This window comes from Danio rerio, chromosome 2, assembly GCF_049306965.1.
Source record: "Danio rerio strain Tuebingen ecotype United States chromosome 2, GRCz12tu, whole genome shotgun sequence".
Lineage (NCBI taxonomy): Eukaryota > Metazoa > Chordata > Actinopteri > Cypriniformes > Danionidae > Danio > Danio rerio.
Window position 1 is genome coordinate 15,937,263 of NC_133177.1, and position 26,915 is coordinate 15,964,177.

Sequence of the window (26,915 nt, forward strand, 5' to 3'; positions counted from 1 at the left end):
TTGAATTTGAACTAAAAGCTTATGTTCTTAACATAAAGTACCTTAATTAGGTAAACAAATAATAGTCTTAACAAAGACATTTGAAATTATTTCAGTATTAACAAATACTTGCTTTTGATTTCACTTACATATTAGTCAAAATTATTTCATGGAACTGAGATAACACAAACTCACAACGAGCAGAATAAGTACTAAAAAGTAAACAACGATTAATATTTTATTACAGCACTTTTTATTACAAAAGTATTGCTCATAGTTAGTTAATGCATAGGTAACTCATAAACCTCATTGCAATGTGTCACCTTTAAATAAAACATGAAAAGCCATGTCCAATTTCCAGTGCTGATTTATCAGTGAAAAAAATGGGTCACACAAAACAAAACTTGCACTCACTCATCTCTCTTTTTAGCACACCAAACTTTCTCCTTTTCTCTGAGTAGCTTAATCCCATTGTTGCTGTGATGATGTGTTGTTCGCTACTTGAGAGCTTGTGTAAAGGCAGTGCATGTAAGCTCACTTTGACTGGTGTCAGGAAGTGCGTTAGACAAAGTGCTGACTGATTCACCTCACTGTAAATGTGCTGTTCCTTCCTTACCACTCACTGCTCCTCCCTCTCTCTTTCTACGGCGTCGGGTACAGGCGCTCTAAGATCTTACCACTCTTGATCTGACTAAACTGAACTGTTGATAATGTGAATTGAGTACTTGCACCATGTAGCTGAATTTCAGAATGTGTTTTCTTTTCAGAAAAGAAAAACAAAAATTACACAAATAATAAAGTAATAAAATATGGGTTGTTGACAAGATGTTGAATTTTCACTTTCAAGCATGACAAAAAAATAAATAAAAATAAAAACTGTGATTGGTTAAACATTTATTTGTCTTCCATGGTTAAAAAGCTGCTGTGTTATTACATTTTAAACATTTTTTAGCCAAATCTCAAAACGTTCCTATCGTGCAACTGTTTTAGGCATAGATTAATAAATTACAGTTCTAATAAATTAAAAAGTCAATTTTACATTTTGTCACTGAAAGCCATGTCCTCTGGTCACACGCTAATCCATTTCATCTGAAAATTTCAAGTAGTTGAAGGACCCCATTCAAGTTCATGAGACCAAAGCTCCCTGTGTAACTGCCATGACGTCCTCTTCATTTCATTTGTTTGTCTTCAAATTGTGCACATCATATAATACCAGATGTCAATGATGGTTGTTTTACAAAAAAGCCTGATTTTTTAGCTGTCTTTGTCAACTATTCATATATAAATGTATATTTTTAATAATACATTTTAATATAATATAGGACAAAATAATTATAATAATATCTTGGTGATTTCTGAAGGATCATTTGCAACATTGTACCACAAAAGCAGTTTTATGTTGCACTAGCCAAAAACACATTGTGTGCACTCAGTCATTGCGAAGTCTTGTTCTGCCCCGGCTAAAACTACTGAGCGTTTCTCTACATTGCCTGCTTTCCCGTTGCTTACCTTACCTTGCCTTGTTCTCTGACGTTGTCCTGCCAGCCGCCTGCCTTGTACCTCAGCCTGATTACCGACTCTGATTCTAGCGGCCTGCCTTGAACCCCAGCCTGGATTCTGACTTATTATTCGCCGCCTGCCTCTGACCCATGCCTGAACATTCATACTGTGATTACCTGCCGTTGATGCTTCAACGTAACACTATTGTGTTTGATGTGAGTTCGCACACGCATAACATCTGTGTACTTGTGTTTATTAAACTGTGTTTAATAAATTTACTGCAAATGGATCCCTCTGTGTCAGCCCCTTCATTACATTAGGGCTGTCAAATGATTTAAAAAATTTACATAATTAATCACACTTTTTTGTAATTCATCATGATTAATCACGAAACGCTGTATTTATTACAAAAAAAACCCACAGGCATTTAAGTGCTATTTGAATTTCAAAACAATTAAGGGATCACAGAGATCCCTTCAGATTTATCAACACGCACGAACGCGTTCATCAAATTTGCTTAAACTAAGTGTTTTAAAGTATGGCTGTATTTCGCAAGCAATGATTCTGATACAGCAACAAGAAACTTATAAAATGTGAGGGCTCATGGAAGCAGCTTGAAGGCAGAGAATAGGGCTGTCTTTGACAGCTTGCGACTTCATCTGCCACTTTCACTACTGTACATTTAAATGGACACCAATACTCCGCTTTTATGATTAAGATAATACTGATTAAGAGTCTATCATGTAAGCAGCAATTTTTGATTACCTTAAAGCACGGGTGTCCACATTTGGTCCTGGAGGGCGAGTGTCCTGGAGAGTTTAGCTCCAACCCTAATCAAACACCTTAATCTTCTAATCAAGCTCTTGCTAGATATACTAGAAACTTAGTGGCAGGTGTGTTGAAGCAAGTTGGAGCTAAACTCAGCAGGACACTGGCCCTCCAAGACGGAGTTTGGACACCCCTGCCTTAAAGGATAATGCGAGTCCCGAAATGCTGAGGTTTTTCTTTCTGTTCGCCAAGCGGTATCAAATTTCAATAAAACATCCTGAATAAAAATATGCTGAATGAAAGTGCACTGCTGAACTGCAGTTAAAGTCTAAAGATTAAAAGTGAAGCAACTGAAATTGGATGAAACTCTGGAGGAAACACAGCCTGTTACTGTGACATGAATTGTTTTATACTGAAACTTTCCTTCTAAAAGCGCGTCCTTGGTCTTATCCAAATTTCTTTGCACGTTAAACACATGCCAGGGCCAGAGCAAGCTGAACTGGCGCTCTAGGCAAATGGCAATCACACCCTCAACCTGAAAGCGAGGACCGTGAGGGAGAGTGTGGGTGTAGCTGATGAAAGTGAAGACCAGGAGGTTCGCTCACTATTTATATAAATATAGTTTCCAGTTTAAATAGTTGTATCATGGCCAATTATTTTCCTGTTCTAACAAATCATACACCAATGCAAAAAGCTTTTTTATTCAAATTATTTCATTTTATCCTAAATAGAGAATAAAATAAAACACCAACTAATAGAGTAACTACTATTAAACTTTTCAAAATATTTGTTACATTTTTTAAACAGTATGATTTTAATATTATGCTGCACTTACAGTAATAGAGATAATATAAAGATAATATAATATAATTTTATATAATATAAGATAATATAAAATATAATCCTCAACTGTCCTGCATTACATAACACAGCCTAAGATCAAAATGCTTCAATGTGACAGTAATGTATTGTGTGTGTGTGTCTTGTATTGCGCGTTGATTTCTGTTTACATCTAATAAGATATCAGGGCAAACAAAGCAAAGTGGAAATGCTCAAATAAAGTTTAAAGTTGTATGCTTAGGATAAAAAAATCTGAACCGATAGTACTAAATAATTAAATTAAATAATTGGTTGGACCATGTGCTTTTCGGCAAGACCACAAAGTGTTCACTATTTACAGCATTTGACCAGTATTGACTACTCAGTACTGGTAGACCAACATGTTCTCACTGAACGCCACAAGGGGGTATTAAATCTGCTTTCCTCTTTATCCTAATTACTGTATATCCCAACAAAAATGTATTAGGCTTTGATGCTAAAAAAAAGTAAAAATGTGCTTGTATGTCTGTTTTAGTAAGAATTGTTTCAATATGTTTGATACTTACATTCCTTTTGATGTTAATAAAGCTTGCTAGAATGTTTTAAAAAAAGAAAAAATTACTATTTTAGTCTGTGTACTTAAGTGCAATTTTATGTTTGATTCAGTGTTGTTTACTGTAATTATATGTGAAAATTACTGACAATTTGTGTTAGAATGAGTTTGTTTTCAGTAAATTGTGGGAGTATGTTTTATAGGGAAATATAATATCAGTCCTATGTGACTGAAATTTGTGTTTCATTCAGTGTTACTTTCTGTTTCTTTGTAATTATTTGTGAATTGTAAGTAAGACGAGCAAGTTGAGAGTAAGAAAAACCTGTTTGAGAGAATAATCATTCTTCAATTTACATAAAGAACATTGGACCATGTTTTACTCTAAGATATTATTTGAGGACAATATTAAAGAATTTCTTCAAATGTACTTCAAAATTTAACATTTAATTCAATGTATATTTTGACTGCAATTATTTACACTGCACATTCTAAAGAAATAAATAGCATTTTCCCAGTGAAAATTATATATATTTTTCCGTGTATTCATCTAAAATAAAACTCTCAAACAAATATGGCATGAAATAAATTGTGAAATAAGTTGATTATATTTACAAACATGCATAGAGCCTTTAGAGTGAGTCTCCGAGAGCAGTTCTCAGGTTGACGAGGCAGCGAATGAACCTTACCTTGTTGGAAGCCATGTCACTGACAGAGCGGTATGTCTGGATGGTCTCCAGTTGGTCCAGGCACCAGTCGAGCTCCTCCATGGTCTCCAGGGCCAGCTTTTGGTAAGATTCATCTGGTAAGAGACACACAGATATGTATTCAGGAAACAGTCTCTGTCTGGTGAGAGTGATGCAGAGAGACAACCTGTGTTTTTTCATGGTGGGCTGGCTTCTGCTGATAGAGTCATTGTGCACTGGTACACGCTGGATTACTAGCTCACTGCTAGCTTGGCTCTTTCCACTATGTCATCAACTGGGTCTCATAACGCCTAGCCATGATCGCAGTCAGTCTCTATCTGCTAACATAATGCTGTTCTGGTCAATGAGCCTCAGATCCTGGACAGCTAGTGGGAGGGACTCTACTACTCATTAGAGGAGTCCAATAAAGTCCATTATAGGCTTTTAAATTAAACACATATATTATTGCCATTATTTAATTTAATTTCAATAATAACTCTGAACAGTTCACCTTTGAACTGAACGTGTTTCCCATTGAACTTTTTTCACACTGATGACACCTCATTTGTCTTTCTTTGTAATTCTCCTTTCTTTATTCTTTGTAAAATACTAATCAAAATGTAGTTTTAACACATTTAGAGAAGGAAATCTACTTAATATTCAAATGCTTTTTGGTATTAAAGAAAAATAATTTTGACCTATTCAGCGTACACTGTTAAAAATTGTCCTGTTAAAAAACAGTAACTGGCAGCACAGTTGAAAGCAAGTTAACAGCGTCTATAGTTGTTGCTCTATAATTAAACAGTATGCCGGCAACTGCAGCTGCCATTTTTACAGTATATTACTACATTGACATACATTACTATATTGACAACGTTTTGTTCAATGAAAGCGACTGCCTCAAACTGGTCAAATGCTTTATGAGTTTATAAAGTATTGTACGTCACAATTCACGTCACAGCAGAGCTTTCCATTCTAAAAATAGATAGATTAAGTTACATATATAGGCGACGCAGTGGCACAGTAGGTTGTGCTGTTGCCTCACAACAAGAAGGATGCTGGTTCAAGCCGCGGCTGGTTGGCATTTCTGTGTATAGTTTGCATGTTCTCCCTGCGTTTGCGTGGATTTCCTCCGGGTGCTCCGGTTTCCCCCACAGTCCAAAGACATGTGGTACAGACGAATTGGGTAGGCTAAATTGTCCATTGTGTATGAGTGTGAATGAGTGTGTGTGGATATTTCCCAGAGATGGGTTGTGGCTGGAAGGGCATCCGCTGCATAAAAACGTGCTGGATAAGTTGGCGGTTCATTCTTCTGTGGCGACCCCGGATTAATAAAGGGATTAAGCCGAAAAAGAAAACGAATAAATAATTGAAGTTACATATATAAAAAATAATAATAAAATTACATTCAAACTGCTCACCTTTGTTTCAAAAACAATGAGTAAACACTTGTCCATATCCAATAACTTTTACAATTCAGCACAATTCATCTAGTATGATTTTGGTTATACAATCTGATCACTGTTGGTAAAAATGACTTCCTGTATCTTTCTCTATAACACAGAGGTTGAATTAATCTTTCACTAAGAGCTTGCACACGCTTGGACTGTATCAAAAAGGGGATTATTATGGTGGTTCATCATACTGACAAATTTGTCTATCATTCTATCATGTGCAATCTCTTCTATAGTGGGTAGTACACAATCAGTCTAACAGCAGTTAGACTGAATTTTATCTAAATTTAACTAAATTTATTTTTAATTTGTCCTTCACTCCATAACAATGACACACACACACACACACACACATACACAGGTTGGAAATGCTATGTAGAATTTTCCACTATGGGGATTTCGTCAGAAACCAATCATCTGAAGGAGTATAAAATCGGGCCAATGAAATGCCAATGTGTTGGCGGCCTCAGTGTGCACAGCTGGCGTCAATGACAATCATTCATTCTATAAGGACGTGGCTAGTGCAATGCTCGACATCCTTTTCCAGCTGAAGAGACTTTTACGCTCAACAGCTAAGGGACAATCATTGTGGCGAAGGTACATAGCATGGGTTACTTTAGTAGTAACCATATCATTCCCCTTCGTATGGGGAACTCCAATGCTATGTGGAAACTTCTACTATGGGTAAATCTATTGAAAACGCCACAACGAAAGAACCTTATCACTTCCCTGGCGAAGGGTGTGCCACGCAGTAGAGCAAGCGCACCTACAACGCCACGAAACGCAGTCTTCCAACGCGTCCCCTGGCCATTACTTACCTTACTTACCTGTTCAAGTTTAGCTATATTTTTCGGGGAGTCGAAACTAACCAAGTAAATTAGGGTTTTTAACAGTACGTTGGGAAAGCGGTCAGTCCTAAAATGGAGGACGCTGCGGAGCTCACCTGCTACCCAAAGAGGGGAGACCTGGTGACACCCTGTGGACTAGCCTCGAAAGAGGGGAGTACATATAAGAGGATGGTTAGCGGGGAGGGAAGACACAAGCCCGACTTAAAAAAGGGAGGACCAAACCATGGTTAAGTGAGCTTATGGGATCGCCAGCTGGAACCTCCAGGTCGCTTACTCTCTTAATCGATGCCAACGCGACCAGCAGAGCTGTCTTCAAGGACAGAATCTCAAGGATACTGAATCGAGTGGTTCGAAGGGATCCACACATAGGCTTGTTAGCATTACCACAAGGTCCCAAGAGGGTATAAGAGGGGGCGGGGTGGAACCATATGCCTCGCACCTCTGAGGAACCGGATGATACGGTTATGCCTCCCCGCGGTGCCGCCATCCACCGCATCATGATGAGCGGAAATAGCGGCCACGTAAACCTTCAGTGTGGAGGGCGACAGCCTTTGTTCCAACCTGTCCTGAAGGAAAGAAAGCACAACACTGATCTGGCAAGATCAGGTGTCTTTTCTGCGATTGAATAGACTCCACTTCAGGGCATAGGCATGCCTAGTAGAGGGTGCTCTCTCTTGCCTCCTTATATCCTTCACATAACACCCATCTAGTTGGTCCTGGGGCTGGGGGATAAACCATCACCAGGCTCATAGCAGAAGCAGCCCGGTAAAGCACGCCATCATGTCTGCTTTTCAGCACGGCCACAAAGTCTGCTTCTAGACTCGACACCGCGCTCATCAACCCTGCCATTCCATTCCAAGCCTCTGCCATTCCAGCATCTGCCATTTTTTCAGTCTGGTGTCAATAAAAACTTTTATTTCGGTAAAAAGGATATTTTCTGAAATTTACAGAATATTCTATTAGTACAATGACCTCTTACATATCAAAAGTTTAAACAATTTTTTTTCTCATTTCATGACCCCTTTAAAAGAACCATATGTTTCATATTTTAGTGCTTTAAAGTACTACTACTACTACTAAGTACCCCCCAAATTTATTCAATTTTACTTTGACTTTTATTCAATTTTACTTTTAGGCGTTACCCCAAGGCACGCCTCCCCCGAGACAAAATTATAATGCATGTGCAAACATCTTTAATTTATCACTTAAAGTGCATGGCATCAATTACATTCATTTTCTTTTCGGCTAAGTCCCTTTATAAATCTGGGGTCGCCACAGTTTACATACAGTTTGTTATGGGGGCATGTTTGAAAGCCTCCAGAATGCACCATAGAAAGTATTTGGCTAGAACACACTTTTAGACTGGCACTTCTGCTTTGAAGCCTGGGTGATTAAAAAATCTGGACTGGATTCTCAATGTGAGAATATGATATAATATATTTTTTATTATTTGCATAATTGTCACACTTTACTGTTTCAGATCCTTCAGAACTATGTTCAATATTAGTCAAAGATAACACAGGTAAACACATCAAGAAGTTTTAAAATTAAGTTTTTTTGTTTATAAAGGAAAACTAAATCCAAAACTACATATGGTAGCTCTATGTGAAAAAGTGTTTTTCTCCTACACCAAATGACTGGTTAGCCACCTTTAGCAACAACAACTGCATGATAACTTGCAATGTGCAGCATTGACAGTAAAGCTTAATGCTTAATTAGCTTTAAAAAAATTAATTGTTGAATTAAAATTAAAGTAGTGACAATAAATTACGAAGTCAGTGAGAGAGTGTGTCTCCTGGAGGACTACCATTTCAGCCCCAACTCCAATCAAACATGAACCAGCTAATAGCATATGGTTCCAATTAAATGTAGGTGGACTTCGAAGTAGAATTTAGACAGTATTCCACCATTCTTAATTGTGATTCCATTCTGAAGGGAGTGAACATGTTTAGTTGAAAAGAAATTGTATAGGAAATAAGGAAGCAACACTTTGCAGGAAGTAGGAAGGGAAAATTACCCACCACTCATTAATTAATGCTCTAAGAAAAAGAATGGTGATGAGGCTATGATGCCATTATTGAGTTTAATTATGAGTGGTATGTCATTGTGATCTAATTTAATAATAATAATGAAAACAAAAAGGTCCATTAAGTTGAAGTTGAGAACAGAAATTGTCTATCTGTAAATTATGTCCTGTACATGTGGTTGAATTGACAATAAAGCTAACTTTGACTTGACTTTGATTTGACAACAAATTATTTGTTTTTTGTTTGTTTGTCTGTTTGTTTGTTCAGCTCCATCAAATAAAGAAATGCACTGGAACAACATGAGGATTAGTAAATGATGGCATTTTTTTATTTTGGATGGAATTTACTTGAATTATTCATTTAATATATATATTAAATATGGATTCATTTTTATTTTATCTAATCATTTAAGAACAAGCAGCAAGAATCAGTAGAGGTACGTAATTCTGTGAGTACAAGTTAATGTATATTTTAATAAAAAAATATTGAGCAATGAGCTCTTCTAATTAAATAAAAGCAACATCCTCATGCTGTTATTACATGCAAAACAGGTCAGCGGGGACAGTAGCCTGCATAGATGTACTCTGAATTCCTGTAGTTTTTTAATTATGATTATTCATCCCAAGTGAGCAGAGATTTCTACTATATTCAGTGTTTGAAAGTGTGTTTTTCTTCCTGCTAGGAACATGAGGTATCTGCTCTTTCAAACACACAGGAAGTGAAGGTACTAGTAGGTGGGCGGGGACTGACGTCAATAAGGCTAAGAGGCATATGAAACAGGAACCAAAACATCCCACAATTCTTTTCCCCCTCTCATCAGCTCTCGGCTAAGTAGATCAAATGAAACAAAACATAATGTCACAGTTTTTGCAATGAATATGCTGTGTCTTAACACTCATATGAACAAAGCATCTGGCAGTCAGTCTTTGAATTAACTAAACACGAGTGGACTTTGCATCACAAAGCCTTGGTGCTCATAACAAGAATAGCATGCGTAGTTATCTTTTTACCTAATTGAGTGAATAAGGTTTAAATGGATATTTTTGCATTTTTACACATAATAAATCCACCATGTTCACATACACACAATAAAATACAATTCATTTAGCATTTGAGAAAAAGAGCATTACACTTCACCTATACCGCATCTATACCGCACTACCACCTATACCGGAGGAAACCTACATGAACATGGGGAGAACATGCAAACTCCACACAGAAACACCAACTGGTCCAGCCAGGACTCAAAACAGCAGCCCTTCTTGCTGTGAGGAGACAGTGCTAAACACTGATCCACCATGCCGCGGTTCTAAAGAAGCTGTTGACATAAAATTGACCTAGAATTTGGTAAAAACCCAAAAAATCCAAACAAATAAGTAAATCAAAAGAAAAAAATTCAGAAATTAGAATGACAAGGAGATGATACTGAACTATTAAACTGCATTTACTACTTTTTTATAAAAGGCTTTTTTGGAAATGGAGAGCATCAGGATGCCTCTTGTATTAAGAATGGAGTAGGAATCATTGCTCAGGTGGGATATGCTTCTCTGTTTTTCAAAAGAGTCAAAAAAAATGTATGGTTCTGTGGGTCTTATTAATCAACTGGTTTTTAGTTGTTATTTTCTATTGGATTTAAGCAATGATTGGCTGGGCTATTCTAGCAGCTTTATTTTCTTTTCTAAAACCAACTTAGAGTTTCTTTGGGTGTTTTAAACCATTGTTTTGCTGAAACGTCCACATTGGTTTCATATTCTTTATCCTGGTGATGTAAGTGTTGGGACTGAAGCAACTGATTTAAAGAGCACCTATGATACTGTTTGGCCAGAACTGTTTGTAGGTATAGTGTGTGAATTGTCATATTGGACTGAAATAAATAATAAAAAATTGAAAATTTCCTGACATTAAAATAGGATTCAAATCCCTTCAATTTTGAGGCTCACTGTAACGTAATGTAGAAGTCTGGGTTTCCTCGACAGATGCGTATTAACATGTCTCCACAGTAATGCGTATAATAATATCCACAAGAGTGCACTTGCTGGGATTAAAAGATCTGTTTAGGTTTCATTCACCATGATGTTGCTTATAAGTGATAAAAGAGCTCTCTAAAATGATTGTTAATAAAAATGCATTGTTGCCTTGGTAATGCAAGCATAATGTAAACAAAAGCAACTAATAATCTAAAAGTGCTCAATTGTTAAAATGTGTTGACATAATATTTATCAGCATACATAATTGGTTGAGAATGTTAAATCAATATGCAAAACAGAAAAAGAGGAGGTTTAAGCTTTTTCTCTCATTATTTTTCTTAAACATTTTATTTTACCATTTTTAACAACAATTTTGAAAAAAGTCATTTGTGTGAAGCCTGTTGCATTGTCTGGTGTTTCTTACACAATAAATATGAATATTGTTCTTTAGATTTTTCTGTGCTCATTTTTTTTTCAAAACAGCACAAACCATACCATACCAAATCAACGAAGGATGCGATTCAGGTTTTTCCCCAGTAGCATCATCGGGCATCAGTGACCTACGTGACCTACCTGAGGGGCATCTGGAAGTCAAAATTAATGGGTGACAGTTTCAGACCCTCCTAGACTCTGGCAGCAGTTAGCCTGGTACAGGCACAGATGCTTGCACCCCAGATTGGGTCAAAAACCTCCTTACCCATCACCTGTGTCCATGGAAACACCCGCCAGGAGCCCATAGTCTACCACCCCCAGATGGATGGTTGAGCAATTTAATCAACCCTCACACAGATGCTGAGTTGGGTTGCTGTGAAGGACAAGCATGATGGGCAAAGGAAGCCTGGGAGCAGCAGAATGCAGTCCATTATACCATCATGGAGCACATAGAACAAATTAGTGAGAAGATCAACCATGTCATGCCTTTAGTCTGGGAACACGTTGTCACAGCACAGCATTCCCATGGTACTATATATAACAATAACGTACACTTTAACAGAGCAGCCCTACAATAGAAGTCATGGTCCTAGTCCCAAACGCTGCCTCAAGCTTTCTGGCCTTGCAGGGCCCCTGTGCAGTACTAGAGAGAATTGGACCTGTTACCTACCATTTTTGGCAGCAGGGATAAAGAACTGACCAGTTGTACCACATCAACCTCCTAAAGAAGTCATGACTAGAGAGCTTGTTGCCTACAACCAAAGGTGATGTTTTCTCTTTACTTTCTCTTTCCCATGAAGGCTTACATCCACCAACACAATGTCCGAACACAACCAGGAGTCATCATCAGACAGCCACTCTACTGTGTCCCTAAAGCTCACTGGCAATGAGTTGCAGGATTGCATGGGAAGGGCTTTGTACATCTCAACCCTGGATCTTACCAAAGGCTACTGGCAGGTACCACTTTTTGAAGACGCAAAAACCTCCAGATTTTAGTTGCCCCTTCCTGCTGCAAATGGATGCCTCCAACACAGGACTGGGAGCTGTCCCAGGAAGCTGACTTCAGACAAGAGAAACTAGGCCGCAGTGGAGAAAAATGCTCTGGCCATCAAGTGGGCAGTACTGTCTACCCAGCCATAATTACACCCTGGTCACAACCAAGCTGATGTCCAACATGCAAATTCCAAACAGAAATGCCAACTGGCCCAGTTGGGATCCAAACCAGCAACCTTCTTGCTGTGAGGTAACAGTGCTAACCACAAAGCCACCATGCCATAATGCTTCACTGATGCCACGGTTAATTACGTACCTCGATTTTGAGGTCAGAAACAACAAAACATGAGGAACAAATCTCCAGGGCATGCCTTTATTTTTAACAGCAGAAAAGCAAAAGCATTAAGGGCATGCAGTCTGAATGTCTGAATGCAGTATTGCTATTTTAAGGACAGAAAAATATGCTTTGCGCCACGGCACATGATATAACAGGGTTGTGTTTATTCTCTTAATGAGGTATGGGTGTTTTGAGAATAACGTGCATTAAACCAATCAGAGTTTCATCTTCCATTCCCTTTAAAAGTCTGTTGCGTTGCGCCATGGTGCATTAGCTGTTTACATTGGTGGACTTTGTAAGCAGAAAAACTGAATGCTTCACTAGCGAGAAAACAGTTATCTGCAGCATAAGCATAAAGAAATAGCCTCCTAAATTTGGCTTCTTTACTTTCTCTTTCTATTTACTTTTACTTTATTTTTTTAAATATCTATGTAGAAAATAATAATTTTTGTAACATTTTAATCCTTTAATTCATTACATCCTGTGTGTATTAAACAATGTGTAAGCATTTGAACCTGCATAGACACATAAGTAATGTGCACTGTGATGGACTTTAGTCCAGCTTTCAGTTGGTCAATGTCGTGATCTATTTCAGTTCTTCAAAATAGCAAAGCGCCAACAATCCGCCTTAATAAACCTCTTTTTTAGACCAGCATGCTACAGATTTTGACAATTGTAACACTGCTTTTAGTCATTAATTGGACACTAGAAGCTTTATGTCTATGTCGAAATTAATTTTGATTAGAGATGTAACAATTCATTTAACTAAAAATGCGATCTGATTCACGATACTAACGTCACGATGGACAATTTAGTCCCAATTTTTTTAACAAAATTATTTGAGACAAATTTAAGGTGAACAAGAGCCCTGAAATGAGATTTTAAAACAAAATCCAAATAAAAAGTAAATAATATAAGCTAGAGAAGATTATTTATTATAAACAAACTAAAACTGTGCAACTAAATTACAAATTTAAAATAAATTCCAAATAAAAAATTAATAATACAAATTAAAGAAGGCTCTTTGTAACGCCACGCCAGCAGAGGGAGCCCTTACCCAACTACTGACTCAGCTCCGCTCCCTCTGCAGTCACTTCCTGCTTGTGCTGTATTTTAGAAAGAGCTCAGGCCATGCTTCCCTGCGAAGCATTGCCAGTCTACCTGCATTACCAAGCGGTTTTCCAAGAGACTTTCATGACTGCCTGCCTGTGCATGGCCCTGCCTGCCTTGATCAAGTACGTTATCTGTCTTTGCCCTCTTGCTCTGTTTTGTACTGCTTATTGTTGCCTTGAACTTTTGCCTGCCTTCCCTGTGTTCTGGATTTGCCCCTGTGTATCTTGATCTGTTTTGGACTGATAGTTGTTATTCTGAACCTCTGCCTGCACTCTCACTACATTGTCTGGATTCGCCCCTGTGTTTGTTGACTGGATTGGACTGCTTATGTGTTGCCGACTTTTCGCCTGTTTACTTACTGATGTCTTTGCCTAAACCCTTTAATAAAACTTCTGCATATGGATTCTAATTCTGTCTTAGACTCCCCGTTACAGAATACTTCGCCTCCCTTAAATCCAACAGAAGTTTAAAGCCTGCTAGCTACATAAAACTAGACCCAGCCATGAACCCAGTAGCTACAATTTTTGACTCACTCAAGGCCAGAGGAATATTGAGCAAAAATCAGAAATGTTTCTGATTTTTGTGAACTTTGTTACCTGGTAAATTTTTATGAAGTGACGTTAAAGGACATTTTTAGAAAATGACTTAGTAAACCATGGGGATCAAGGCTGCCAGGGGAAAAATACATTTTTCACTGGACCAGTACATTGACTATGCGTTACTGATCAGTGGTTTACTCTCACTGTGGCTTCAGTAGAAGAACACAGCAAAACCTCAACTCCCACTAAGCCATGTCTGCGTCTTCTTCAGCTCGCAAGAAGGCCTCTAGTCTCTAGTCCTTCAGTTCACAAAATGGCCACCTCCAGTCCCCCAGGTCACAAGATGGCCGCCTCCATTTTTCCAGCTCACAAGATGGCTGTCTCAAGTCCTCCATTTCACAAGATGGCCGCCTCCAGTCTTCCAGCTCACAAGATGGATGTTTCCAGTCTTCCAGCTCACAAGATGGCCGCCTCCATTTCTCCAGCTCACAAGAGGGCTGACTCCAGTTCTCCAGCTCACAAAGTGGCCACAATCAGCCCTCCAGCTCACGCATGGGTGAGCGCCAATCAGCCACTGGCTCACAAGATGGCTCCCTGTTCCAAGTCTGTTCCTGCTATAGTTCCAGTCCAAGTTCATGTTCCTGATATGCCATCACCTGAGCCACCAGAATGGTGGATTCCAAAGCTGTTGCCAGCACTAGAGCTGTTGCTACCAGGGCTGCCAGAGTCGCCGCCAGGGCTGCCAGAGTCACCACTGTCGCCTGAACTTCCTAATTAGTCACCACAAGATCCTCCTGAATCCCCCAAATGGCGAGTGCTAAACCCTTTTGAATTCCCTGAATGGCGGGCGCCAGAACCCTCTGAATTCTCTGAATGGCGGGCACCAGACACTTTGGTATCCCTCAAATGGCGGGCGCAAGGATCCTCTGAATCCCTAGAATGGCAGGCGCCAGACACCTCTGAAATCCACGAAAGGCCAGAACTGCCATCCGAGTCCCACGAAAAGCCAGAGCAGTTACCCAAGTCCCATGAAAGGCCAGAGCCACCACCTGAGTCCCACAAAAGGCCAAAGCCACCACCAGAGTCCCACATAAGGCCTGAGCTGCCACTGAGTCCCACAAAAGGCTAAAGCCACCACCGGAATTCCACATAAGGCCAGAGCTGCCACCCGAGTCCCACGAAAAGCCAGAGCAGTCACCCGAGTCCCATAAAAGGCTAGAGCTGCCACCCGAGTCCCACGAAAGGCCAGAGCCGCCACCCGAGATCCACAAAAGGCCAGAATAACCACCTGAGTACCACGAATAGCTGTCAGAGCCATGTGACCTCCCAAAGCCGCCTAAACCATATAAACCTTCTGTGCCCTCTGAACCAAAGCCCCCTGATTCACTGGAGTTAAATGAACTGCCAGTGTTTCCTGAACCCAAGCCTTTTGACCCACTGGATTTAAATGAACTGCAAGTGTCTCCTGAACCCAAGCCTCCTGACTCACTGGAGTTAAATGAACTGCCAATGTCTCCTGAACCCAAGCCTCTTGACCCACTGGATTTAAAGGAACTGCCAGTGTCTCCTGAATCCAGGCCTCCTGACCCACTGGGGTTGAATGAACTGCTGGTGCATCTTGAACCTAAGCCTGCTGACCCACTGGGGTTGAATGAACTGCCAGTGCATCTTGAACCTAAGCCTGCTGGGGTTAAATACATGGGTAATGCCTCCTGAATCCAAGCCTCCTGACCCACTACGGTTTAATTAACTGCCTGTACTTCCTGAACCTAGGACTCTTGACACACTGGGTATATGACGCGTCTATGCCTGCTGAGCCAAAGCCTCCAGACATACCGCAGCTCCACGCTCCAGGCCCTCTGCAGCTCCACGCTCCAGGCCCTGTGCAGCTCCACTCTCCAGGCCTTCCGCAGCTCCACACTCCAGGCCCTCTGCAGCTCCATGCTCCGGGCCCGCCACAGCTCCATGCTCCAGGCCCTCCGCAGCTCCATGCTCTAGGCTCTCCACAACTCCCCGCTCCAGACCCTCCGCAGCCCCACTCTCTTGGCCCGCCTATGCCCCACGGCCCAGGCCCGACCAACCAGCTCCCAGACTGCGGGGACGCCCACTTTGAGTTCCAGGAGTCACTCCTAGAGGGGGTACTATAACGCCACGCAAGCAGAGGGAGCCCTCGCCCAACTACTGACTCAGCTCCGCTCCCTCTGCAGTCACTTCCTGTTTGTGCTGTATTATAGCAAGAGCTCAGGCCATGCTTACTTGCGAAGTATTGCCAATCTACCTGCATTACCAAGCGTTTTCCAAGAGACTTTCATGACTGACTGCCTGCCTGTGTATGACTCTGCCTGCCTTGATCAAGTACGTAATCTGTCTTTGCCCTCTTGCTCTGTTTTGGACTTCTTATTTTTGCCTTGAACTTTTGCCTGCCTTATTACCACGTCTTCTGGATTTGCCCCTCTATTTCTTGATCTGTTTTGGACTGATAGTTGTTATACTGAACCTCTGCCTGCACTTTCTGCACTGGATTTGCCCCATGTGTTTGTTGAATGGATTGGACTGCTTATGTGTTGCCGACTTTCTGCCTGTTTACTCACTGATGTCTCTGCCTAAACCCTTTAATAAAACTTCTGCATATGGATTCTAATACTGTCTCAGACTCCCCGTTACACTCTTTAATATAAACGAAGTGTGACTGTGCTAAGATTTAACATTTTTTCAAAGAAATATCAGCTTGTTTATGTTTTCTGGCATAAGCTGAGATCTTTGCTCATTTACAATGTCCCTTGCTGATGAAAAAACACTTTCACTGGGGACTGAGATGGCAAGGGAAGCCTTTCCTAAACAAGAGAGCAGTGTGTACAGAGGTGGTCAAAAGGCCCTCTGCGCCAGTGCCCTCTGCTCCAGGGCACTGGCAACTGGCATATAATACTAAGACATATAAATATATCATATACGATATTATAAGCAATTTTTTTAAAAGATACAAAAACTAAATTGAAAAGGAACAATCTAATACCTTGTTTTGTAACAGGACAGCTTCCTCTTTCAATCTGAAAAAGATCTTCACATTTTCGCTATGAAAACACTGATGCACTGTGTGATCTCCATAACATCAGTACTTGTCAGAGCATGCGGAGATGCCAATCCTCCAGTCTGCGTGGTTTGGCCTATTAAGAGCTTTTTGTGTATAGATGTCTGTGTTTTTTACTGTGCTGCATCATATTTGTTGTACAGTGTAAAGCTGGATTTATACTTTTGCCTGGCGCTGCATCCTCGCAAAACGGATGAGGTTTTTATTCAGTGCCTTGTTCAGAGGAATCATGCCTTGATATTAAGGTTGAATGAGAGTGCTGGGAAAGCAATAATTCCACGTTTGAAGTCCAACTCTTACCATTAGGCCACACCATCAGCATGCAAGGCTAAACCAGCTGCTGACAAAATGACAAGGACCTAAAGATTTGATTGGTAACCTATGAGATTCACTATCCCGAGAAGTTGAATTCCAATCAAACCTACCATGTCATCCTGATGTAAGAGTGGTAGGAATTGTCTGAAAAGAAACCTGAGACTTTTGATGGTACAAAAGTTGAAGGATATGAAGAGGAAAAATGGTGAATAATCAATGATTATTTAAAAAAATAACATAAATAACATTATTAATCTTAGTAAACAGTGTTATACTGTATAAAAGCAGGAGGTTAACATCTTTCATTTTCAGTATTTCGTGCTTTCCATTTATTTATGCTTGTAAAATGCATTATGGGATGTTGATCTCTGCTCTGTTGAAATTTGATGTTGAAAATTCAACTGTGCAGTTTAACAAAGTAACTTTTATTGGCATTTTAGTAGTTTCAGACAAGTTATTGTTTAACATACAATATATAGAGAAATGAGCCTGTAAAATAACAGAAAATGTATTGCAGCTTATTACCAGGTTTTTGCAGCATAATATAAAACACCAACCCAGACAATATATCACTTAAAACTATTAAAAAGTTTATATAAATCACTTTTGCAAACATTTTAAGGTTAAATGTTGTAAGAGGAAAAACATGATCCCAAAATGCATTCAAAAGCCCAAATGAGTGGAAAAAAACATGAATCACAAAATACGGAAAAACTGTGTACAGATATTTTTACATTGCATATTGCAAAAATAAACAAAACAACAGTTGTTAGTTTAACACTTACTTGAATAAAACTATATTTAGCCCAAAAAAATGTTTTTTAGTTATTAAAAAACAGTTTTTAGAATTAATAAGCAATCATTCTCTGGCAGATTTCAGGAAATGCCTGAGGTACCGCTTTTATATAAAATGTGTTGTAATTGTAATTGTTGTAATTATCTTTAATACAAAAAATGCTTGTCCGAACAGTGAGCATTATTTTTACTTCACTACATTTAAGTTGCATTTGGATAGGTTTCACTTGCCAAGTGGTTTGCACTAGTTATTGTACCTACACTAGAAATGTTCTGTTAACTCTGTTAAACTATAATTACGAAAGCTAAACCTTATATATGGCGGCACATTGACTCACTTCACAGCAAGAAGGTTGCTGGTTCGAGTCCTGGCTGAACTTGGTTTTCCTGTGTGGAAACTAATTTGGCTATAGCGTATATCTTTGTGTGTGTGTGTGTGTGTGTGTGTGTGTGTGTGTGTGTGTGTGTGTGTGTGTGTGCGTGTGTGTGTGTGTGTGTGAATGAGAGAGTGAATAGCTGTTTTCCCAGTTCTGGTTAGCAGCTGGAAGGGCATCCATTGCATAAAACAAATGCCGAAATAGTTGGGGGTTCATTTTCACTGTGGTGACCCCTAATAAATAAAGGGCTAAGCCAAAGGAAAATGACTTTAACTTTATATTAAAACTAAACTGAAATGTGTTCACAAAACTAAACAATAAACTAAAACTAACAAACCAATTAAGCAATTAACTACAAATACACTGAAATTTAGAGCAAATTTAAAACTATTTTTCAAATAAAACTAATTTAAAACTATAACAACCTTAACACACACACAGACAGAATGGTCTTCCTATCTTGCACAGACTTTTATTGTTTTTATATAAGGTTGTCTGTGGCCTACCCCATATGCCTAAACCCCACCCTCACAGAAACATGTGCCAAAGTTTATATACTAATAAAACATTATAGTAAGTCAAGATATAAACATTACTATCCAGTAAAGCCATTTCACTGGTCCTCACTAATTAAAATTAAACAACTTGCAAGAACATAAGTGTGTACCATTGAGCCCCCAACCCAGACATGTAGTGAAATCGTACAATAGAATCAAATGTATATTTTTCCCTTTTTACATTTTTTTGTTTGTTTGTTTCTTTTAATTAAATATGCTTAAGCACACATCACTGTTCGCATCAACATAAACACACACATAAACCTGATTTTTCTTTGCACTTCTGTGCTAAATCAACATAGATAGCATCACTGTGGTTAGTGTGGGTAAGTGTGAGAGAGGTCAAACAAGCATGTCATTTTACTCAAACTGTTATTTCTCCCCTTCCACCCAACCCCTCATTTCTCTTTTCTTCAAAGCAGCGGAAATTTTATGCTAGTCAAATTGAGAGAGCTGTGAAGACCATCTACGTAGTCTAAGAGATTTTTTAAATGAATATTATGATGAGTAGCTGCAGCTGTGTAATTCAAGAATAAAGTCACATTGAGGCTTACCAACACTTCATTGAAATTTTCTTTAGAGAAATATCTGTTAACAATCCTAGAAAATCTTACCTGACAGGTTAGCTTTGGTTACTGGTCCATGACTGCTAATTGGTGATCTTCTGTTACAGAAAGTGATGCAAGCAAACAAATATATGCGCAAAAAATCAGACATTAATGGTTATAGGTAACAAAAACAGTCATTGTTAACTGAAAAAGAGAGACAAAATATAATACATGTTCTTAATACTTTCAAGGTTTATTTAATATATATATATATATATATATATATATATATATATATATATATAATCAAGAATTAAAAATTAATCTAATATATTCTTCCATATACAATTCCCGTACTAAAAAATGTAAACAGGGTTTTTTGCAATATTGACATGTTTTAAATATGGGAAATCATCAGGGGTCTAAAAAAGTTTTAAACCAACTGTAAAAAAAATAAAACAAATCAAAGAATAAACCATATAAATTAATTTGTGCCCTCTTGTGGTATTATGTCATATTACATGCAAATGTCACTTACTTGCTGGAGGGACATGACACGTTTGTCAGGATACTGAAATTATTCCTAACAGTGCGAAGGCTTGCAAGTACCTGTACAAAAATCACAAGAGTAGACATACTGCATAAAAAGAGCATCAAAACTCTGTCAATAGTAACGTTAAATTGCAAAAAGCAATATGTAAACATACCTGAGCAAAAGGAGTGACAATCAGGTCTTCACCATGTCTAACAACCATCAAAATAAGAAAAAAAGAAGAAAAAAATGTGTGAAATAATTTTTTTTATTCACGAGACTGCGTTGCCTTGCGTTGTTTTTTTTAAATTTGCATCATTTTTTGCATTGTGAAAATTTGCAGAATGTTTTCTTAATGTGCTTGCATTGTGAGGATTTGCCACACATATGCTGTCAAACAGATAAAGATCTTTTCTTAGTTTGCTGGTGTTTTTTTTTTTTATGGTGTTTTGTAATTGCATGTTTTCTTAAATTGCAACATGTTAAGCTCTCTCGGCCACTGTATCATTCAACGATCTGTAAAAACAATTTAAATGCTGTATCATTTATTATTTGACCAGTGGATGGCACTAGCACTTTGTGAAGAAGCACTACACATACTGTCCTCTAGTCTGCCATTGATTTTTTGGTTGTCGTTACCTCTGCATACAGTACATATGACTTAAGTTTGTACATGTCTTGCCTTGTGTTTTGTACATGTTTCCTTTGTTCCCTACAATATTTCCATTATTCATTAAGGCCCAAATGCTGGTGGTGAGATCGAGGACCCTCATGGAATTGCTAAATTTATTTATTTATTTACACAGGGACAATGTACAACATAACATGTTGTGCCAGAGTTAGCTACTTTACATCTGTAGTCCCGGGACAAATATCAACAATATTAAAAATATAAAACATAGTACAATAGACACAGTACAATACATACAATACATCAAAGTCAATAAAATGAAATAAAATCAGTGGTTGCATATTTGTGTTTCAAACATTATACATAGTTTTAAAAATATTAAAAGTGGTACTCTCTCTTATATACACTGGCATTTTATTCCATCTATCTGTTGATCCCACTGAAAAAAACAGATTGTCTAAAAAATGTTCTCCTGAGTTTAACTAAACAATTACCACTAACAGATAACCTAGTCTGACTTACTGTATATTGTCCTAGCAGGCAAATACACATTGATTGTGATGTGGTGGTGTGATCATTAAATATTTTTTAAATGTGACACACATCAGCATAAAATAATATAAATATGTCAAATGTTGGTAATTTATGTTGTTCAATACAATTACAGTAATGATAGCTCCTTGACTTTTTATCTTTTTTTTTTTTTTTTTTACAGTTTTTTAATAAATAATATACAACGGTTTTAATGTTGTAATGTTCGTGTGGGACCAACTTGTAGCACAATAAGATAAATGAGGGAAAATCATTGCATTCATAAAAAGTTTAGCAGCAGCCATAGGTAACTAATACCTGATGTTTCTAATAATCAGGCTTGCTCTAGCACTTTTAGAAACATTTTTAATGTTTTAATTAAAGTCCATAAGTATACCTAAATATTTAAAATTATCAACAATACTTATTACTTCTCTATTATGTAAAATATCAGAGCAATGCTCCTCATTTTTCTTGATTGAAAACAAAAACAAAAAACATTCCCAAGGTTTTACTTATATCGAGGGTAAGAAATGAACAACATAACCGGTCTGAAACTTTATTGAGTGCTGCAGTAAGTGTGTTAGCAGCTTGTTTCAATTTTTTTTATTTTTTTATTTTTTGCGTGAGTGTATACTACTGTGTCATGTGTGTACATCTGAACCTGAACTTCTGGACACAATGCAGGCAAATTATTAATGTATAAACTAAACAGAATTTGTCCAAAATGTCTACAATATAACCATTAATAATTGGTGAGCATGCGCATGATAATTTAGATAAAAGTATGTTGTGGTTAACATTATCAAAAGCCTTTTTAACCAACAACTTCACCCCAATCTAGACTAAATTTAATTTATAAGTTTGCATTCTCCATAGCTCTAAATCCAGAGGTTATGACTGCTGACTTCCAGGCACTTGGAACATAAGACTGTCTTATTGACAGAATATAATATTTAGGGCTTGCATAGTAAACTAGTCGAGCAATCAACTACTTCAACCACTAGTCAGGGCTCTCAGAAACAATCGACTACTTGAGCGTGAATGACATCTTGAGCGTAAATGACAAAGTCGAGCTTAAATGACATAAAAACGACAAACGTATCCAACAAACAGCACGATCCAAGGTTAAAGCAGCCAAAAACAATTGAGGATTAAATTCATGATTATTTTCACGTGGATGTGCTTGTATTTCTAAATGCAAACCAGCAATCCACGAGATTCTATTCCTTATTTCTGTCAAAAACAGGGTAAAGTCCTTTTTTATTAAGCTGGAGTTGCCACAGCGGATTAAACCACCAACTTATACAGCATTTGTTATCCAATGGATGCCCTTCCAGCTGCAGCCCATCACTGGGAAACATCCATACAGACATTTACTATGGTCCATTACCATACTCAATTCACCTATAGCACATGTCTTTGGCCTGTGGGGAAAACCTGAACACCCGGAGGAAACAAACACAAACAAAGGGAGAACATGTAAACTTCACACAGAAATGCCAACTGACCTAGCCAAGGCTCGAACCAGCGACCTTCTTGCTGTGAGGCAAATGTGCTACCCACTCCGCCACTGCGGCACCCTATTAATATATTATTTATGTATTTTCATATTCAACTTTTTACTTATGCATTATTTATTAATGTAGGCTATTTATTTCAGGTCAGGTCAGCTGTATTGTTGACGAGAACTAATTTTGTCTTTCCGAACTGGTTTAACTATTTAAGCTTTACTTAGTTCTTATTACAGCTGAAAAATTATTAAATAATAAAGTTACTTTAATAACTTATTAAAGTATTAAAGGCTTAGTCATTTTATTAATCTGGGGTTGCCACAGCGAAATGAACCTCCAACTTATCAGTTACGTTTTTACGCAGCGGATGCCCTACCAGCCGCAACCCATCACTGGGAAACATCCATTCACACTCATTCTCACTCATACACTATGGACAATTTAGCCTACCCAATTCACTTGTACCACATGTCTTTGGACTTGTGGGGGAAACCAGAGCACCTGAATAAAACCCACGCGAACACAGGGAGAACATGCAAACTTCACACAGAAATGCCAACTGACCCAGCTGAGACTCGAACTAGTGACCTTCTTGCTGTGAGGCGACAGCACTACCTACTACCTCTAATAGTGGAGTGTAGCCACTGCACACTGGCTTTTGCTTTTTAAATACAATCAAACATAGAAAAGTAAAGCTTGAAGATTTGCTACATTTTCTGCTTAATAACTGTCCGAATAATTTGGACATTTAAAACACCATTGTTTTTGTTAGCTAGCAGCTTCAAAAATGAAGAATTAAAAAATCTTTATTAAAGTCACCACCTTTGCACCTTTGTAAACCACTGCTTGCAGCTGGATATTATTGTGGGAGCTTAGAGTTTGATCACACCTAATGTATTCTTAAGCCTGGTTTATTCTTCTGCATCGAGTGACCCACAGTGCATGCCTTGCCCGTTGCCGTGCATTTATACTTCTTTCCGCTGTTAATGTTGCTCTGTAATAACACGTCCGAAACGCTAGCTGATAGTGAGGTGTTTATGTTTCTCTGTGCCAAGTTTCTACTGGTGCTTTGTTTTTCTGAATGCTACCGTAATTTATAAGACTCTCACCTCCACCCCTACTCGTCAGAGCTACCAAGCTGACCAATTACAGAGTTTGCACTACGCGTCGGTGTTGTCGATTGCCGACAGTGAGGGCTATGCGTCCACTCGTAGGCTGCGCCAGCATATGCATGCGCCTGACGCAGAACTATAAATCAGCCTTTAGTTGAGAGGGGCCTTTAAAAGGTGCTTTTTTCTATCAGTTTCTGTTGTGCACTGCATGTGTGCTGTGTCTTGTGTTTTCGCTGTTTAAAAACATGCACGCATCATTTACTACTGGTGTATACAAACCACGACTTTTGAAAAAACTAACTTAAGCACAGACGTGCTATGTAAGCTTCGCCTGTAAAACTGGGAAAAGATCAAATATTTCATATGATTAGATTAAGTTTATTAATCTCTAAATGTAAAGTAACTCTAAAGTGTTAGATTATGTCTTTGACATAATCATTACAGCTAAAATTAATCTTGTGCTTATCTCTCCTCATCGTAATTTTCCCCCTCCTTTTTTCTGAGCCTGAAAAGTAGATTTGCTCAACCTTCACAGTCCAATTTCCAAAATAAATCAGGTATGGGGCAGACAAGCAAAGGCCATGGCTGTGTCAGTGCATGAATTGCCATTATTGAGTAACCGGAATTCCTAGGTTATCATAAAATGATGATTCTTTTCTTTTTTTTGTGTGAATATATATAAATATTCATGTGCTAAAGCACTGTCAATGAAGATAATTTGTACAATACAAATAAAAATGATTTCAGCAAGCAAACAGCTCGGACTACTAACGGGTTATGGGGGTCCCCTATTGGCCCTCATAGTTTAGATATAATTTAATATCTAAAATATTGTGTCTTTAATAACTTTAATGTTTGTTTCAATCATGTATGGCCTAAATGCAAGTAAATTAAAAACAAATTCCTCTTTAAGTCCATGTATGGATGCACTCTGGTTTGTAGCAGCACTGAGCAATTTTAATTCATTAGACCAGAATTGCAGTATCATTGTGTTAGTAAAGTAGCACAGAAAAGCTTTTGTTTTTACTTACAGTTGTTCTCCAACAAGGGAGGAGTTCCGAGAGGTGGATTTGGGTGAGAGGTCATAGTCACTGTCCGAGCGGTAAAGGAAAGACTCACGCCGCTGACTGTGACTGGCCATGCTGGGATGCAGGATTAAGCCAGAAGCTGGTGACACTTGTAGATCCAGTGGACTGCAGCCAATAGATGGTCCATTCTCCACTTCCAAACTATACAAAATGAAACATAGAGTCTACATGGTAATTACATCAATAAAACAAAAACAGTTCTGGCTCTGCAAATGGAAAACAATTGCTGTTCTGCATTGAAAAATAAATAGATACAAATTGAATGACTCTTTGCTTTTTAGATACTACATTTCATGCACTGTGTAATAAAAAGGCACCAGTCACTGTTTTCACTATAGCAATAATAACAAAGGTTGTTGAAATTAAAATTGAGTTTATTTTATGTCCAAATCTGAAGAATAGTGAGATTATCTGACTTGTAGAGCCCCTATTAATGTATTATCAACACAAAGAAGACACAATTGTAAAACATGAGCATTTTTTCCAAGGGTCACGAAACACCAAAACACATTTTTGGAGCTGTTGTGTATGTATATGTGTACCACTCTGGTAAAACATTATTAGGACACATATATTACACACAAAAAAGTAAAAATAGGTTGTTTTTGTGTTCTTTTGGCAAATTCGTTCTTCCAGTTTGAAATGAATTTTTGAAGTTGCGTCACTGGGATCCTTGCATGTATTCCAGTTTGTAGACTGGCTGTCTGTACCTGGGAGGGCTTTGTGACGTCTCTGAGTGTGCTGCATTCATTCATGAGAAAGACTTGGTTCAAACCAATCAGAGCACTCTATTGTGTATGCGGTGCAACTTTATTTATATGCATGATAGCTTCAAAGACTATGTTACCTGAAACAGTGGTTAGACAGCAGAGAAACGTCATGTTGTGTTGCCAAAACAAGTGGGAGAAGAATTGTTTGGAGATATGGGTCGTCAGTGTTGCTTTTATAATTTGTTGCAACAAAGGTTTTGTTTTCATTTTCTAGCTATGAGAGCACAGCTGGACTCACGTGTGGATTACAGTGCACACAACAGAAATATGTTTGTATGGAACATTTTTCACTTGAAAGCTTTTCTCATCTGGAAATCTTGAAATACGGATTTGCTGCTCGTCTCCTTTATGCAGAGTGTCAGGGTTTATTTTGCAGCGTCCCGTTAAGCTGTCAGGAGAGGTGGTGTTTTGGTGGTGATTGACAGGGTGCGCGCGCGCGCGCGCGCGCGACGTGTCTGAGGAGAGATGCCGTGGGGAGGGGTGAGAAGGGTGCGCGACGATGCCTATTTGAGAACCGGGAGGGAGACGTGAGATTACCGGGAGATCATCACTCGTTTGCGGGCATCCGGAGACTCGCGAAACTTCCTGCCATACTCATAATTCTTTCTTCATATAGCCGTATGCCTATTACATATCCATAAAACACTGTGATATAACCGCGCTCGGATCGGATCGCTTTCTCACTGCAATCGAACCGCTCCAGGGTTCTTTTCAATTGAGCTGAGACCACCTCATTCAAGCGATTACTTTGGCGCGGAACAGAGCGCGATTGCCCTGTTCACATATGCCAAACAAACCACGCTAACTGGGCAAACAAGACACGTTTCGAAACAAAAGTGTAGGTGTGAAAGCATCCTAAAAAAGACGCGGCTCTAGTTGGTGTTGATTGTCCTGTCTCAACAGATTTGGCAAGTGTGTGCGATCAGTGCCCTTTCTTTGTTCATTCAGATGGCAAAGTTAGTTTGTATCGTCAGTAGTATTCTTTCAGTGTTTAAAGACAGACCTTAGTCAAATGATTTCTAAGTTACTTGTTTTACAGTACATT

At 38.5% G+C, this 26,915-nt stretch overlaps 1 protein-coding gene across 11 annotated transcripts in view; it reads right to left on the bottom strand.

The window, feature by feature from the left end:
• The window catches only part of pde4bb (phosphodiesterase 4B, cAMP-specific b), a 163,707-nt gene that overhangs the window by 17,279 nt on the left and 119,513 nt on the right, over nt 1-26,915 (bottom strand). For all 11 annotated transcript variants that reach the window (XR_012391102.1, XR_012391108.1, XM_009298244.5 and 8 more), the window contains 5 exons: nt 25,044-25,241; nt 20,400-20,436; nt 20,231-20,301; nt 19,759-19,808; nt 4,306-4,418 (listed from right to left, as the gene is read on the bottom strand). Coding sequence is in view for 9 of the 11 variants with exons in the window: in XM_009298244.5 (XP_009296519.1) it covers nt 4,306-4,418; nt 19,759-19,808; nt 20,231-20,301; nt 20,400-20,436; nt 25,044-25,241 (469 nt within the window). In the remaining 2 variants the exon portion in view is untranslated. The remainder of the gene's footprint in view (nt 1-4,305; nt 4,419-19,758; nt 19,809-20,230; nt 20,302-20,399; nt 20,437-25,043; nt 25,242-26,915) is intronic.